At 39.6% G+C, this 15,359-nt stretch overlaps 2 protein-coding genes across 2 annotated transcripts; one reads left to right on the forward strand and one right to left on the reverse strand.

The window, feature by feature from the left end:
* Window positions 1–5,645: 5,645 nt before the first annotated feature.
* LOC131659340 (uncharacterized) lies at window positions 5,646–6,287 on the reverse strand. The gene has a single exon (XM_058928547.1). It carries the CDS (start codon window positions 6,285–6,287, stop codon window positions 5,646–5,648), a length of 642 nt encoding a protein of 213 aa, XP_058784530.1.
* Window positions 6,288–6,773: 486 nt separating this feature from the next.
* LOC131659341 (uncharacterized) lies at window positions 6,774–9,985 on the forward strand. Its single transcript, XM_058928548.1, has 2 exons — window positions 6,774–6,843; window positions 9,450–9,985. Exons 1-2 carry the CDS (start codon window positions 6,774–6,776, stop codon window positions 9,983–9,985), a joined length of 606 nt encoding a protein of 201 aa, XP_058784531.1.
* Window positions 9,986–15,359: the final 5,374 nt, after the last annotated feature.

The raw sequence follows: 15,359 nt of genomic DNA on the forward strand, positions 1-15,359 counted from the left end.
GGAACCAAAATCCTCCTAAATTTGCATTTTTCAATGGTATGACCCTTTTTGCAACAATAGTGACAGGTAATATGATGAGAATATGCTGTTTTACTAGTTGATACTTTTGGTACAAAAGTGTATTTACTATATAAAGGAGTATACAATCTTTTGAACTTATTCGGATCAACCACAAACGTCACTTTTGGTTGTAGAGCCTTGTTTAATTTGGCTTTTAGATCTCTTACTTCTTTTTTCCAAATATGACATGTCTCACAACCAAACCATGATGTAGGATCTATCTCAACTTTATCTTTTTGAATATCTAGCATAGATTGTTTTAAAGCTTCCATATCCTTTTCGGTTTTCTCAACTTTTGATTCAAGATATGAAAAGATTTTCTTATTTGAGGCCAAAGGTTTGAAAGCTTCAATTGCGTCTCTATGCAATTCTTCAAAAGCAAGTTTTAATTGAGAATGAGATACTTTATCTACAAGTTCAGGTTTAAGATAACATACATGTTTCTTTTTCTTGTGTTGATGAGCCATAAGACATAAGTTTGTCGATTCTTCTTCATCGCTTGATGAGTTTCACTAGATGAATCACTTTCCCATGCTATGTAGGCTCTTCTAGCTTTGTTGTGACCTTTGCTTTGGTTCTTCTCTTTCTCCTTCTTAAGGTATGGACAATCCGGTTTGTAATGACCGACTTTGCCACAATTGAAGCAAGGACCTTTGATTTTTCCTTTGTTATTCTCATCTTGTTTGAACTTGTTTGATTGCTTTCTATAGTTGATCAAGCCTTTGTCGGAATGTTTTGCTCCATTTTTCTTTAGGTATTTGTTGTATCTTTGCACAAACAGTCCCATTTCCTCATCATCGGAGTCTTCATCATCACTTGTATCACTATCCTCTAGCTCTTGCTTTGAGGTCTTGGAGTTTGAAGCTTTTAGAGCTATTGACTTCTTCTCTACCTCTTTCTCCATGTTCTTATCTTTCTTTGCCCTTTTCTCATGCATGTCAAGGCATTTAAGATGTTGTTCATGTTCTTCTAGTTTACCAAAGAGAGTGGTGATGTCTAAGGTATTTAGATCATTTTCTTCCTTTATTGCCGTAACCTTGGGTTGCCATTCCCTGTTCAAACATCTCAAGATTTTGTTAGTAGCAACTGCATTGGAAACAGGTCTATCAAGAGAATTTAAACGATTTTTCAAATGTACGAATCTCTTTTGCATGTTTTCGATGGATTCACCATCTTCCATGTGAAAGAGTTCGAACTCTTGAGTTAGCGTATTGATTCTAACTAGTTTGACATCATCCGTTCCCTCATGGGCAACTTGCAATGTGTCCCACATAGCTTTAGCGGATCTACAATGGGAAACACGATAGTATTCATCAACTCCTAGAGCTGAGATTAGAATGTTTCTCGCTTTCCAATCATATCCATATCTCTTTTCATCTTCAGCATCCCAAGTATTTTCTGGTTTTGGAACAATGGCACCAGCTGCATTTGTCATGGTGATCTGAAAGGGACCATTGACAATTGCCGTCCAGATGTTCCTATCAATGGCATTGATATGAACGCACATACAATCCTTCCAATAGCCATAGTTTTCACCGTTGAAAACTGGAGCTCTATTGTGAGCCCCTTTAGGTCCGGAAGCCATCTTTCCAATAAGTGTTTCACGTAGCACGGAATAAACCAGAGCTCTTGATGCCACTTGTTAGACGCTAGGCCTAAGGATCTAGAGGGGGGTGAATAGATCTCTCAGAGTTTTTCGGAATTATTTCAAACTTAAGCGAAAGCGGTTCAGGATCGACTTGCGTCTATTTCGGACCGCTATTGAAAAGTTTGTATATGTGATAAAACCACAAAATGATTGGGATTAACAATGAAAGGATAGGTTATTGAATCAATTCGTTGCTCTAATGAAAAACTACTAACTTCTGATTTGATAAACTTGGTTTGCAATGCTTTGATAATGGATGAAGCAAAAGCACAAACACTTGGTGATAATATTCAAATTGATTGTAATTCAATATGTGGTGAATTGTGATGTTTACGAAGATTCTTAATACACAATTTTAACACTTGAATCGTTGATCAATTTGCAATTATAACCAACTACGAACAAAACGTAAATGAAAAGATAAAGCGATAACAACACGATATTTGTTCAGGCAGTTCGTCGATCGTCCTCGCTATGACTACATCTGCCCCCAATTCCAAACGGGAATTGGGATGTCTTTCATTATTATTGAAAACAGTTTATACAAAGAAGATAACAAAGCGATAAACGATAAACCAATTATGTTGATCCTTTGAATCTTTTTCCCCCTTAATCTTGAGCCAGATCAAGGTCTCCCAAGAGCTTCACTTTGATTTCCTTGCTGCAGTGTATTGAATTCCTTGAACCCTTGTTCTTCAATCTTCACACTCAGCTGAATCTTTGATAAAGCCTCTTGATAAAAACCCCCAAAATTCACCAATCTTGGAGGACAAAATCCGCAGATTTTATTCACCAAAACCCAACAAATCTTCACCCACTAGGAATCTTCAATTCCGTTCCATGGACGTTATCGATCTTAAACGCAAACCCTCAACGCAAAAATGATTGTGTGTAGTTGTGTTGGAGTTGTGTCGATGATCGAAGATGAGAAGCCTTTGTGTATCTTTCAGTTGTTGGTGTAAATTTGCAATAAATGACAGAAAAGAATATATCAAGGAGCAGGCTCTGTGTATCAGGAAAACACAGAATTTTGGCAGGTTTTGAGCAGGTAGGTCGACCTACTTTGTTGGTTGGGTCGACCTAACAGAGGTAGATTTGGCCAAGTTGTAATTGCTTCCAGTTGAGTCGACCTATTGGTTGCTTAGGTCGACCTAAAACAGTTAAATTTCCTTCATGAGGCTTTTCTTCAGTTTAGGTCGACCTGGGATAGAGGATGAGTAGACCTAACAGAGACAAGTTGTTTTTTCTTCACTTTGAGTCGACCTGCTGGAGCTCTGGGTCGACCTAACAGAAGTATGCAATTTTTGCTTCAGTTTGGGTCGACTGATTGTGAACTAGGTCGACCTGACAGATGCAAGGATGATCAAAACTTCATTTTCTTGGAGTCATTCACTTGTGCTCTTGTATTTGGTTGCTTGTGATGTTTGCCATGAATCAAAAACTCATTTGTGATTGTATGCTTGTTCTTACACAGACCACCTTGACTTTAACTTCCCAGGGAATAGCTTCAACCTGGAGTTGAACAATAAAACAAACTGCCCTTCCCAAAATTCTTTCTTCTCGATCCTCTGATCATGCCATTTTTTTGTGTTTTCTTTATATATTTTGGCATTCTTATAAGCATAGTTCCTAAATTCTTCTAACTCATGGAGTTGGAGAATTCGGGAACCATCAGCATTTTTGGAATCGAGATTTAAGAATTTGGTGGCCCAAAATGCCTTGTGCTCGAGTTCGAGCGGCAAATGGCAAGCTTTACCATAAACAAGCTGATAAGGAGACATTCCTATAGGTGTTTTGAATGCTGTCCTGTAAGCCAGAGCGCTTCATCCAATTTCACCGCCCAGACTTTCCTAGAAGCATTAACAGTCTTTTCCAATATCTGCTTGATCTGCCTGTTAGAGACTTCCACCTGTCCACTCGTCTGAGGGTGATAAGGTGTTGCAATTTTGTGATTCACATTGTACTTTTTTAACAAATTCTCCGTAAGCTTATTCAGAAAGTGAGTGCCTTCATCACTAATCAAAGCTCTTGGTACCCCAAACCGGGAAAAGATATTGTGTCTGAGAAAACTCACAACTACTTTAGCATCATTTGTGGCTAATGCTACAGCTTCTACCCACTTGGACACATAATCGACCGCCACCAAAATGTAATTCTTTCTGAATGATGGTGGAAACGATCCCATAAAATCAATACCCCACACATTAAATAGTTCTACCTCCAACATGGAATTCTGTGGCATCTGGTTTCTCCTTGTGATGTTACCTGTTCTTTGGCATCTGTCACATTCTCGGACTAAGTAGTGGGCATCCTTGAATAGAGTAGGCCAATAAAACCCGGATTGGAGGACTTTTGCCGCTGTTCTTTCTCCACTAAAGTGTCCTCCATACTCGGAATCGTGACAAGCCTTCAGTATATCTCTCTGCTCCTCTTTGGTAACACATCCTCTGATTAGGCCATCCACTCCCCTTTTGTATAGGAATGGGTCATCCCACAAATAAAACCTGCAATAATAAAGATACTTTTTCTTTTTGTTAGCACTAAAATCATCAAGTATAACTCCACCTACCAAGTAGTTTGCATAGTCAGCAAACCATGGGGTTCCAGTCACAGCTAGGTTTCTCTCATCAGCAAATGTGTCTTGGATTGGATGTTCCCCTTCAGTTTCCTTAATTTGTCCTTTCTTTGTCCCAAAACAGCCCCCACAGCAATGTCACTTGCATCACACATTATTTCAAAAGGTAACGACCAATCGGTGGCTATTACAACAGGTGCAGTACTTAACTTACTCTTTAAAGTCTCAAAAGCTGCTAAACAATTATTAACAAAATTAAAGGGCTTGTCTTTGACAAGCAAATCAGTTAATGGTTTGGCCACTTTTGAGAAGTCTTTTATAAACCTGCGATAGAAGCCTGCATGTCCTAAAAAACTCCTTATCCCCTTTTTATTCACAGGGGGTGGAAGATTAGCTATCACCTCCACTTTGGCTTTGTCCACATCAATTCAATTATGGGAAATCTTGTGGCCAAGCACGATACCTTCCTGCACCATAAAATGGCATTTCTCCCAATTGAGAATAAGTTTAGTTTCCTGACATCTTTTCAAAATAAGAGATAAGTTAGCTAAACACATATCAAAAGAAGAACCAAAAACAGAAAAATCATCCATAAACACCTCCATATGCTTTTCAAGCATGTCGGCGAATATGATGTCATACATCTCTGAGAAGTGACCGGGGCATTGGATAACCCAAATGGCATCCGTCTGTAAGCAAAAATACCATAAGGGCATGTGAATGTAGTCTTCTCCTGATCTTCTGGGGCTACAGCAATCTGAATGTACCCCGAATATCCATCCAGAAAACAGTAATACTCATAACCTGCAAGTCTCTCTAACATCTGATCAATAAAAGGAAGAGGAAAATGATCCTTCCTTGTCGCAGTGTTGAGTCTTCTATAATCAATGCATACTTGCCACCCTGTTACTGTGCGAGTTGGAATCAGTTCATTTTTTTCATTCAAGACCACTGTGGTTCCCCCTTTCTTCGGAACCACATTTTATGCATGCATACCATGGGGCTAATTCCTTTTATATCCTTGATAGTCCAACCAATAGCACTCCTGTGCCTCTTAAGTACCCGTATCAACTTTTCTTCATCTTTTTCATTTAACTCAGAATTGATAATAGCAGGACATTTTTCTCCAGATTCTAGAAAAACATATTTAAGATTAATAGGTAGTTGTTTTAACTCAGAACTTGTACCTATTTTGTTTCCCTTTTCAGTTTTTGTTTCTTGTGAACCTTTTAAATCCTCCCACCGGTGTGGTTTAGATTTCAACCAAGGTGGTTGTGCATCTAGTAGAGCAAGAATTTCTTTTTCCTTCTCATTATCACTGTCCTCAATCTCTCCAGTTGACAAGCACATAACTCTTTCTAACTATGATTCTGGGAAACTACTCTGAATGTTGTCGGCTACTATCTGATTAATCACTTCCACTGAGTGATTTGTACCTATATCCTCTTTGTGCTTCATAGTGTTTCTCACATTAATTTTCAGCTCCTCATCATAAACCTTAAGAGTCATGGTACCATTCTCAATGTCTATCATACATCTACTTGTCTCTAAAAATGGTCTACCCAGAATCAGAGGTATCTCCTCGTCTTCTGGCATTTCCAAAATTACAAAATCAACAGGAAAAACAAATTTATCAACTTTAACCAAAACATCTTCAACAATCCCAAATGGTTTCTTCACCGAGTGATCGGCAAATTGAAGTGTCATTCTGGTGTCTTGAACTCCTTCGATCCCGAGTTTCCTGTAGATGGACAAAGGCATAAGGCTCACACTAGCCCCCAAATCAATCAGAGCCCTTTTAAAGGACCTATCTCCGATGGTGCACAGAATAGTAACCGAGCCTCTATCTGGCTTCTTCACTGGAATTTTCATACCCTGCAAAATAGCACTACAAGTTTCAGTTAGTATAACAGAGTCAGTGTCAGTGGTGCGCTTCTTGGATATGATGTCCTTCATGAATTTGGCATAAATAGGCATCTGCTCCAGTGCCTCAGAGAATGGCATGTTGATTTCCAACTTCCTGAACATTTCTACAAACTTCTGAAAGTTTTTCTCGTCCTGCTTCTACTTCTTGTTCCTTTGTGAAAATGGGAGCTTTATTATGGGTTTTGGCTCAGTGGGCTTTTCCTTCACCACATGTTTCAATACCACTTCTTCTGCAGGTTGTGTTTTGTTTTCCAAGATTTCAAAATCCATTTGAAGCAGTGTATCTTCTTCCTCAACTCTCTTTTCAAGCACTTCAGTTGCTTTTTCACTGTGCACTTGCAGTTCTATATTTAGGCTATACGTACCAGACCCATCAAGTTTCTGGCGTTGTTGCCGGGGACCAACTTCGTCAAATTTCGTACCCTATTGTTATCCTGTTTAGACTAAGGCTATTCTAGCAGGTAGATGCATAGAAATCGTAGCACCGGTAATCTATTAAACCCTTTAGTGGAACCCGAAAGTTACGCCCGAGCACGTCTGTTTATCCTTAAGTTAAGGAAAGCTATGTCCAAAGACCGTAACCAAAGACCGCTTAAAGAGTTTGCTCAACCATCTAATGAGGAGCCTAGTTCTAGTATAGTAAACCCCGCTATAACAACCAACAATTTCGAACTTAAGCCCTCATTACTACAACTAGAACAACAAAACTAATTCGCTGGTCTCACTACAGAGAACCCGAATCAACACCTAAAAGTGTCTATCTAGTTAGCTGATACCCTTATGGAAAATGGAGCCACACCCGAAGCCATCCGCTTAAGATTGTTTCCTTTTTCCCTTAGAGGTAAAGCCCATGACTGGTTAGACGCCCTTCCGGCCAACTCAATAAAGACTTGGGAAGACCTTAGGAGAGCCTTTCTTGCCAGATATTTCCCACCAAGTAAGACCGCTGTCCTTAGGAACCTGATCACTAGTTTCACTCAAAACCAAGGCGAGTCACTTTTTATGCCTGGGAAAGATATAAAGAGCTTTTGAGAGCCTGTCCACACCATGGCCTGGAGCAATGGCTAATCATACACACCTTCTATAATGGACTCCATTACAACACAAAGATGTCCATTGACGCTGCCGCTGGTGGAGCGTTGATGAACAAACCTTACCCCGAGGCTTGTGCCCTGATAGAGGACATGGCCCAAAACCACGCCTAGTGGGGAATAGAACGAGCGACGGTATAGAAAAAGGAGAGCCATGGAGGAAAGCATGAGATAATTTGCATGGACATGATGAATGCTAAGATGGACGCCTTGGCATTGAAAGTCGAGAACATGTCTCAAAACCCTACCACAGTGGCAGCAATCCAATCGGAGTGCGAACTCTATGGAACTCAAGGACATCAAACCATTGACTGTAACCTTTTGAACGACTCTAGCTCAGACCAAGTCAATTATACCCAAAGGAGCCCTTTCTCGAATACCTACAATCCTGGATGGAGAAACCACCCAAATTTCTCTTACAAAAACAATAACCCCGTACAAAACTCCAAATCTTCGAGACCCCAAGGATTCCAAACACAAAAGCAGAACCAACCTATGAAAGTTGTGCCACTAATACCAAACCTTAAAGAAACCATAGAGACCTTTATTCAGAATCAAACTCAGCAAAACAAGGAGTTTAGGAATCAACACATTCGCACAAACGAATTAGTTACTCAACTGGCAACCAAGTTTGACTAGATGATGACCCACACCAAAATGCTTGAGACCCAAATTTCACAAGTAGCCCAAACCACCTCTGCGCAAGTTGTACCTGGAGGACAATTCCCTGGACAAATCCAACCTAATTGATAGGAAAATAGCAAGTGTACTATTTTTGCCTATTGTAGTGATAAAAGGAGTTTTATCTGAATGTCGATCTCAAGGACTGCTTGAGGACATAGAGTTGAAAGATGATTTCAATTAAACAAAAGATCTCTGGTAATTGGTTTGGTTGGTAAAAATATGACTAAAATATGCAATTTAGAAAGAGCGAGTAAAATAGTTAAACGAGTAACAGATATGAGTAGTATGCTAGGGGTAGGTGAATGATTCTGCATGCAATAATTTCGACTTATCAGTGCAATAATATAATTCACAACAATTGATTTCCGGTTGTCTAGAGAATCTACTCCTAAATCCTTAGTGAGAAGATCTTTGAACACACACCCTAATTTCTATGTCCATAGTCAATTACGGTTGTGATCAAGCATTCAAATATCGAGAATTTTCCGGTTAAGATAAAATATATCTAGTCCTAGGTGATATTTATTATCAAAAGTTCTTATTCAGGTCGATAAACAATGGCTGCCCAGCTGAATTATTTATAAAAACTCATAATTCGTTTTTCCTATGGGTTAAGCATTAAGAACGACAATAAGAACAAATCAATTTAACACTGAATAACAAGATTACTGCATTAACAAGGTCGAATTTATTACATTCAGAATCAGGGTCACCCCCCTTAGCAATAGGGGGTTTAGCTACTCATAATTAAAAATAAAACAATGAAAAGAATTGTTGTCATTACAAAATCTGTCGAGGAATAAATCTTCAATTGTGTAGACTCTTGAATGATGTGAAACCCTTGCCAAATTCTGAGTTCTCCAACTCTTCAGATGTGTTTTTTGTCCTCAAAAATCGTCCGCCCGTGAAAAATAACATTTTTCCGGCTAAATAGTGCAGCTTGGGCTTTTCAGCCAAATTGGGCCTCCATACGCGTATGGCGCAGACTCATACGCGTATGGGCAGGATTGTTTTTTTGCACTAAAATTGCTAGAGGGCGTATGGGACGCGTATAGGACAAGTACATACGCGTATGACAACCCCATACGCGTATGAGCAGAACCATTTTTTGCCTTGAGAATCTCTGAACGCGTATGAGGGCGCCACTCCGTTGATCCATACGCGTATCAGTAGTGTCATACGCGTATGGTTCTTCTTGTCTCAGATTTTCCACTTTCGCCACTTGCCTGGCCTAGTTCCGTGATCCTGTTTTTGACATCCATACTCTCGAGCTTGAAACCAACACAACTATACCAAATGAGCGTAAAAAGGAACAGAAAGAGATTGCTTTGAACAAAATATACTTTGACATAATACGACTCGAATAACTTAAAATCATGTGCTAAATCAGACAGTTTTACCTGAATTTCTGCTTTTTAAATGGTGAAATACTAACGCAACTGGTGACTGATCACTAATCCCAAAGGAATAGCGAATTCTATCACCCTGAGAAGTGGAACCGCTTATGAAGGACCTAGAAATCCCAACCTATGCACATTAGAAAAACCTAAGGAAGATGCTGAACCAAAGGACCAGGTTGAGGAACCAGAGAAACCCGAAAAGCAACCAAAACCAGAGGTAGAGAATCGCACACCACAACCTTACAAGCCACCTATTCCATTTCCACAAAGGTTGAAAAACACCAAAACAGAAAACCAATTCCAAAAGTTCCTTAAGGTAATAGAGAAACTCCAGGTAGAAATCCCTTTTACCGAGGCAATAACCCAGATACCATCGTATGTTAAGTTCTTGAAGGATATTCTGTCTAACAAACGGCGACTCGACGATCCCAAACCTTTAGAATGTCATTCCATATCCAAGAATAAACTTGCCAAGAAAGACAAAGATCCTGGAAGTTTTTCTATCCCTTGCATCCTAGGAAATCATATGATAGACAAAGCATTTTTAGACCTAGGAGCAAGCGTAAGTCTGATGCCTTTGGCTGTCTGTAAAAGATTATAATTAGGAGAACTTCAACCTACTAAGATGTCATTACAACTAGCTGATAGATCTGTCAAATATCCTATGGGTATTTTAGAAGACATACCTGTCAAAATTGGTCAGTTATACATTCCGACCGATTTCTTAGTAATGGATATCAAAGAGGATGATGACATCCTAATCCTCCTAGGCAGACCATTCCTATCGACCGTCGGAGCTATAATAGATGTTAAGAAAGGGAAGCTGACTTTTGAGGTAGGAGATGAAAAGATCGAGTTCATTCTATCGAAATTTTTAATGGCACCAGTGATAGGAGATGCGTGTTATGCCATCGATATCATTGATGAGTGTGTAAATGAGCTCGAACATAACGAATCCTTAATCAGATTACCTTCTACCCCCATTTTAGAGGATGACAGATTTAAGAGTATTGAACCTTACATTGACGACAACCTTTTTGAATGCTTAGCTCTTACCCCGGACCCTATGTCGTGCATCAAGAAACCCACCATAAAGCTTAAGGGACTACCCAAGAATCTAAGATATGAGTTTTTGGATGAGGAGATGAATCGACCTGTCATAGTAAGCGCCACTCTAAACCAAATCGAAACAAACCAACTCTTAGATATCTTGCAGAAGTATCCCTTAGCTTTAGGATACAAAGTCTCTGGTTTAAAAGGAATAAGCCTGTCCGTATGCATGCATCAGATTATGCTAGAGGAGAATTCGAAAACCTCAAGAGAACATCAGAGAAGAATAAACCCTATCATGAGCGATGTAGTAAAGAAAGAATTCCTTAAGTTATTAGAAGCTGGCATCATATACCAGATTTCGAATAGCAAGTGGGTAAGCCCCGTCCATGTGGTACCAAAGAAAGGAGGTATCACTGTCGTGGAAAATGAGAAAGGTGAGCGTGTGGCAAAATGAACAGAGGGAGGATGGCGCATGTGTATAGATTACCGAAAATTGAATAAGGCGACTAGGAAAGACCATTTCCCTCTTCCATTTATAGATCAGATGCTTGAGCGTCTAGCTAGACACTCGTATTTCTGCTATCTTGATGGATATTCTGGCTTTTTCCAAATCCCTATTCACCCAGAAGACCAAGAGAAAACCACATTTACTTGCCCTTATGGAACATTCACTTACAGATGAATGCCCTTTGGGCTCTGTAATGCACCTGCCACTTTCCAACACTGTATGATGTCGATTTTCGCAGACTATTTTGATGGAAAGATGGAGGTATTTATGGACGATTTTACGGTGTGTGGATTTGATTTTAATAACTGCCTTTCAAATCTAGAGAAAATCTTGGAAAGATGTGTGGAAGTGAACCTTGTGTTGAATTGGGAGAAGTGTCATTTCATGGTGAACGAAGGGATAGTCTTGGGACACATCATCTCTGAGAGAGGCATAGAACTTGACAAGGCCAAGATAGAAATTATAGAAAACATAAACCCACCTAAGACTGTTAGGGAAGTGAGGAGTTTTCTAGGACATGCTGGGTTCTACCGACGCTTCATCAAGAATTTTTCCGGAATAACAAAACCTCTAACAAACCTATTGATGAAAGATGTAGAGTTTGAATTCAACCAAAAATTTCTTGAGGCCTTTAAAGTTTTTAAGCAAGCACTGATTTCAGCGCCTATCATACAACCCCCGATTGGACGCAACCCTTTGAAATCATGTGTGATGCTAGTGATTTCGCTGTAGGAGCCGTGCTAGGGCAGAGAAAAGATAAGAAACTACATGTCATTTACTATGCTAGTAGAACCCTAGATGTTGCCCAACTTAACTATATACCCACAGAAAAGGAATTGCTAGCTGTAGTGTTTGCTATCGATAAATTTCGATCCTATTTGGTAGGAGCCAAGATAATAGTATACACTGATCACGCAGCAATCCGATACTTATTAAGTAAGAAAGATGCTAAGCCTAGATTACTCACATGGGTTCTTTTACTCCAAGAATTCGACCTTGATATCAAAGATAAAAAGGGAACAGAGAACTTAGTTGCTGAACACCTCTCTAGGTTAGATCATCTTAAACCTGAACTAATACCTATAGATGATCACTCCACCTATGAATGACTAGTAGCTGGGATGAACATAATTGAGAAGAATACCCTGTATACCTCTGGAAAGGAAACCTATGAGGAGATCTCAACCTTGAACAGCGCGCCATGGTACGCAAATATTGTGAATTATCTAGCCGCTGATAACATACCCCCTGACCTAAGTTACCAACAGAAGAAGAAGTTTTTCAGTGATGTTAAACATTTTTTTGGGATGAACCCCTCCTATTTAAAAGAGGCATAGACAACATATTCAGACGATGTGTGCCAAAAGAGGAAGTAGGCAAAGTCATTGAACACTACCATGTTGCACCTTATGGTGGACATGCGCTAAGATCTTCCAAGCGGGTCTTTATTAGCCTACCATATGACACGATGTCCATACTTACATTGCAAAATGTGACCGATGCCAACGCACTGGGAACATTTCAAGACGTGACAAAATGCCTTTAAGTAACATCCAAGAGGTAGAAATATTCGATGTTTGGGGTATTGGATTCATGGGGCCTTTTCCCTCCTCGATGGGTAACAAGTACATCCTAGTAGCCGTTGACTATATCTCGAAGTGGATCGAAGTTGTTGCATAACCCAAAAATGATACCAAGGTAGTTATCAAGCTGTTCAAGAATATCATTTTCCCTAGGTTTGGAACCCCGAGGTTAGTCATAAGTGATGGAGGATCACACTTTACATCTAAGATATTTGACAAGCTTCTAAGTAAGTACGAAGTAAAACATAGAGTAGCAACACCGTATCACCCGCAAACCAGTGGCCAAGTGGAAGTATCGAATAGGGAAATTAAGCAGATCTTAGAGAAAACTGTATCGTTGTCTAGAAAAGACTGGTCCGCAAAACTTAGAGATGCTCTGTGAGCTTACCGAACAGCCTATAAAACCCCTATTGGAATAACCCCTTACCAATTGGTCTACGGAAAATCCTGTCATTTACCTTTCGAATTGGAACATAAAGCCTATTGGGCAATTAAGGCCTTGAATTTAGATTACCTAAAGGCCGGAGAGAAACGGATCCTGGACATTCACAAGTTGGAAGAGCTTCGCTTGAATGCATATGAGAATGCCATCATATATAAGGAAAGAACCAAGATATGGCATGATAAGAGAAGATCATAAAGAAAGATTTCAACATTGGTGACCCCGTTCTCCTGTTCAATTCAAGATTACGACTTTTCCCTGGTAAGCTTCACTCACGATGGACAGGTCCATTTGAAGTATCAAAAGTTCTAAGGTCATGAGCAGTGGAAATTAAAAATGCTTCATGTGCTCCGTTTGTGGTAAATGGACAAAGATTGAAGTTATACAACGGAGGCAATCTGCCCTTTGGTTACTCTAGTTATATTCTGATAGACCCACCAATACATACATAAAGTAAGATCAAATCGTCGAGCTAATAGTGTTAAACAAGCACTGCATGGGAGGCAACCCATGATTTATTTTTACTTTTATTTTGTTTTTATACTTATATATATTTTATCTGGACTAATTTCTCGTGTTTTCTATTTTCAGGATGAATTAACTCGATGGTATGGTTGTGATTTTCAGGGATGAAGCACAGAAAGCCCAATTTGCTGCTTTATCTGCTAGACCTATGGTACCCACTAGGTACCCCGATCAGAGCTGCATGGGAGCACTCGGGATTGAGCCGAGTATCAGGTATCTGTGCAACCAACTTGGATGGAATGATTATGCTGATGATGTCCACAAAACCTACAAGAACCTCGCTCTAGAGTTCCTTAGCTCCTTAGATTATAACCCATGGGTGGGTGAAGGAGATGACTGAGGGCGGATTAACTTCAGATTGTTTGGCACTGAGTACACCCTGAACATCAAAGAGTTTGGGGATTTACTTGGTTTCCAAACTGGACCGACCGCCATCACTGCGATGCCATTGAATTACTTTATGAGCAGAGATATTGACAAATTCTGGAAGGATGTTACTGATGGAACTAGCCTTGACCCTTCTACCCAGCTGTCAAGAAAGATCCACAATCCAGCTTTCCGGTACTTTGAGATGATCCTATGTCACACATTCTTTGGGAGGGGCTTTGGTGACCACCTAGTCACTGCTGAGGAAGTCCTATTCTTATACTGTGCCAGTCAGTCCAGACCCATCGCTAGTGACGTTTTTCTGATAGAGAGCTTGGACCAGATTGCCAGATCTACTACAAGATTCATACATTCCGGAGGGAATGTAACGCAGATAGCATCTGCCCTGGGTTTAGACAGAATGATATTCCACCTGACTCCATATTGTGGGTATACCTTCCTGGATCTGGATTTCTGTATGGATCGTGGAGTCATGAGGAGGGCCTCCTTCCATGCATATCGGTATAGGTTACTCATCGACGATCAGACAGTTTATACCTTTACCTTGCCAGACCTTCAGATGACCTGTGTCTCCAACCCTGCTAACTAGAACTATTCTGTGGAGGGTTGGGGTGAGACATCATATTCTACTTCTGAGTACACTCCTGGCCCTGAGGACCCGATTCCTGAGTACACTCCTGAACCTGAGGACCCGATTCCTGAGTACACTCCTGGACCTGAGGATCCTGTTCCGGAGTACACACCCGGACTCGAGGTTGTGCACAATACTGATCTTACTAACAACCTCAATTTGCAGGAACCTGACATTCGCACTCTGTCGACCGCTATGCGCACTAAGATAGCCACGCTCCGCAATGAGGTGGCCGACCTTCATTTACAGTTGGAGCTGAACGATGCCTCCTTTGCTGGTGAGTTAGATGATCTAGCTCACGAGGTGGCAGAGATTCGACGCCAGTTGACTGAGCTGCATCGCCCAGACCCTCCTGCAGAGCATCCTCCCGGTTGGTGATAGATCTGTGCTGTTCACGAGATCTTTTGTTTTATATATATATATAAATAAATATATATATATATATATATATATATATATATATATATATATATATATATATATATCTGTGTGTGTGTGTGTGTGTGTGATTTCCCTTCTGTTGATTTCCCTTTCAGTCTCATTTGATACACTTGTTGCATTTTATGTTTTATGCACTATTTACATTGTGATAACCCGACGTTCGTACTTTTATATATATATATATATATATATATATATATATATATATATATATATATATATATCAAAAATATTAGTAGAACAAATGAGTACAGATAAGGGAAAAATATAAACATATATATATATATATATCAAAAATATATGTTTATATTTTTCCCTTATCTGTACTCATTTGTTCTACTAATATTTTTGATATATATATATATATATATATATATATATATATATATATATATATATATATAT

This window comes from Vicia villosa, linkage group LG3 (assembly GCF_029867415.1).
Source record: "Vicia villosa cultivar HV-30 ecotype Madison, WI linkage group LG3, Vvil1.0, whole genome shotgun sequence".
Taxonomy (NCBI): Eukaryota; Viridiplantae; Streptophyta; class Magnoliopsida; order Fabales; family Fabaceae; genus Vicia; species Vicia villosa.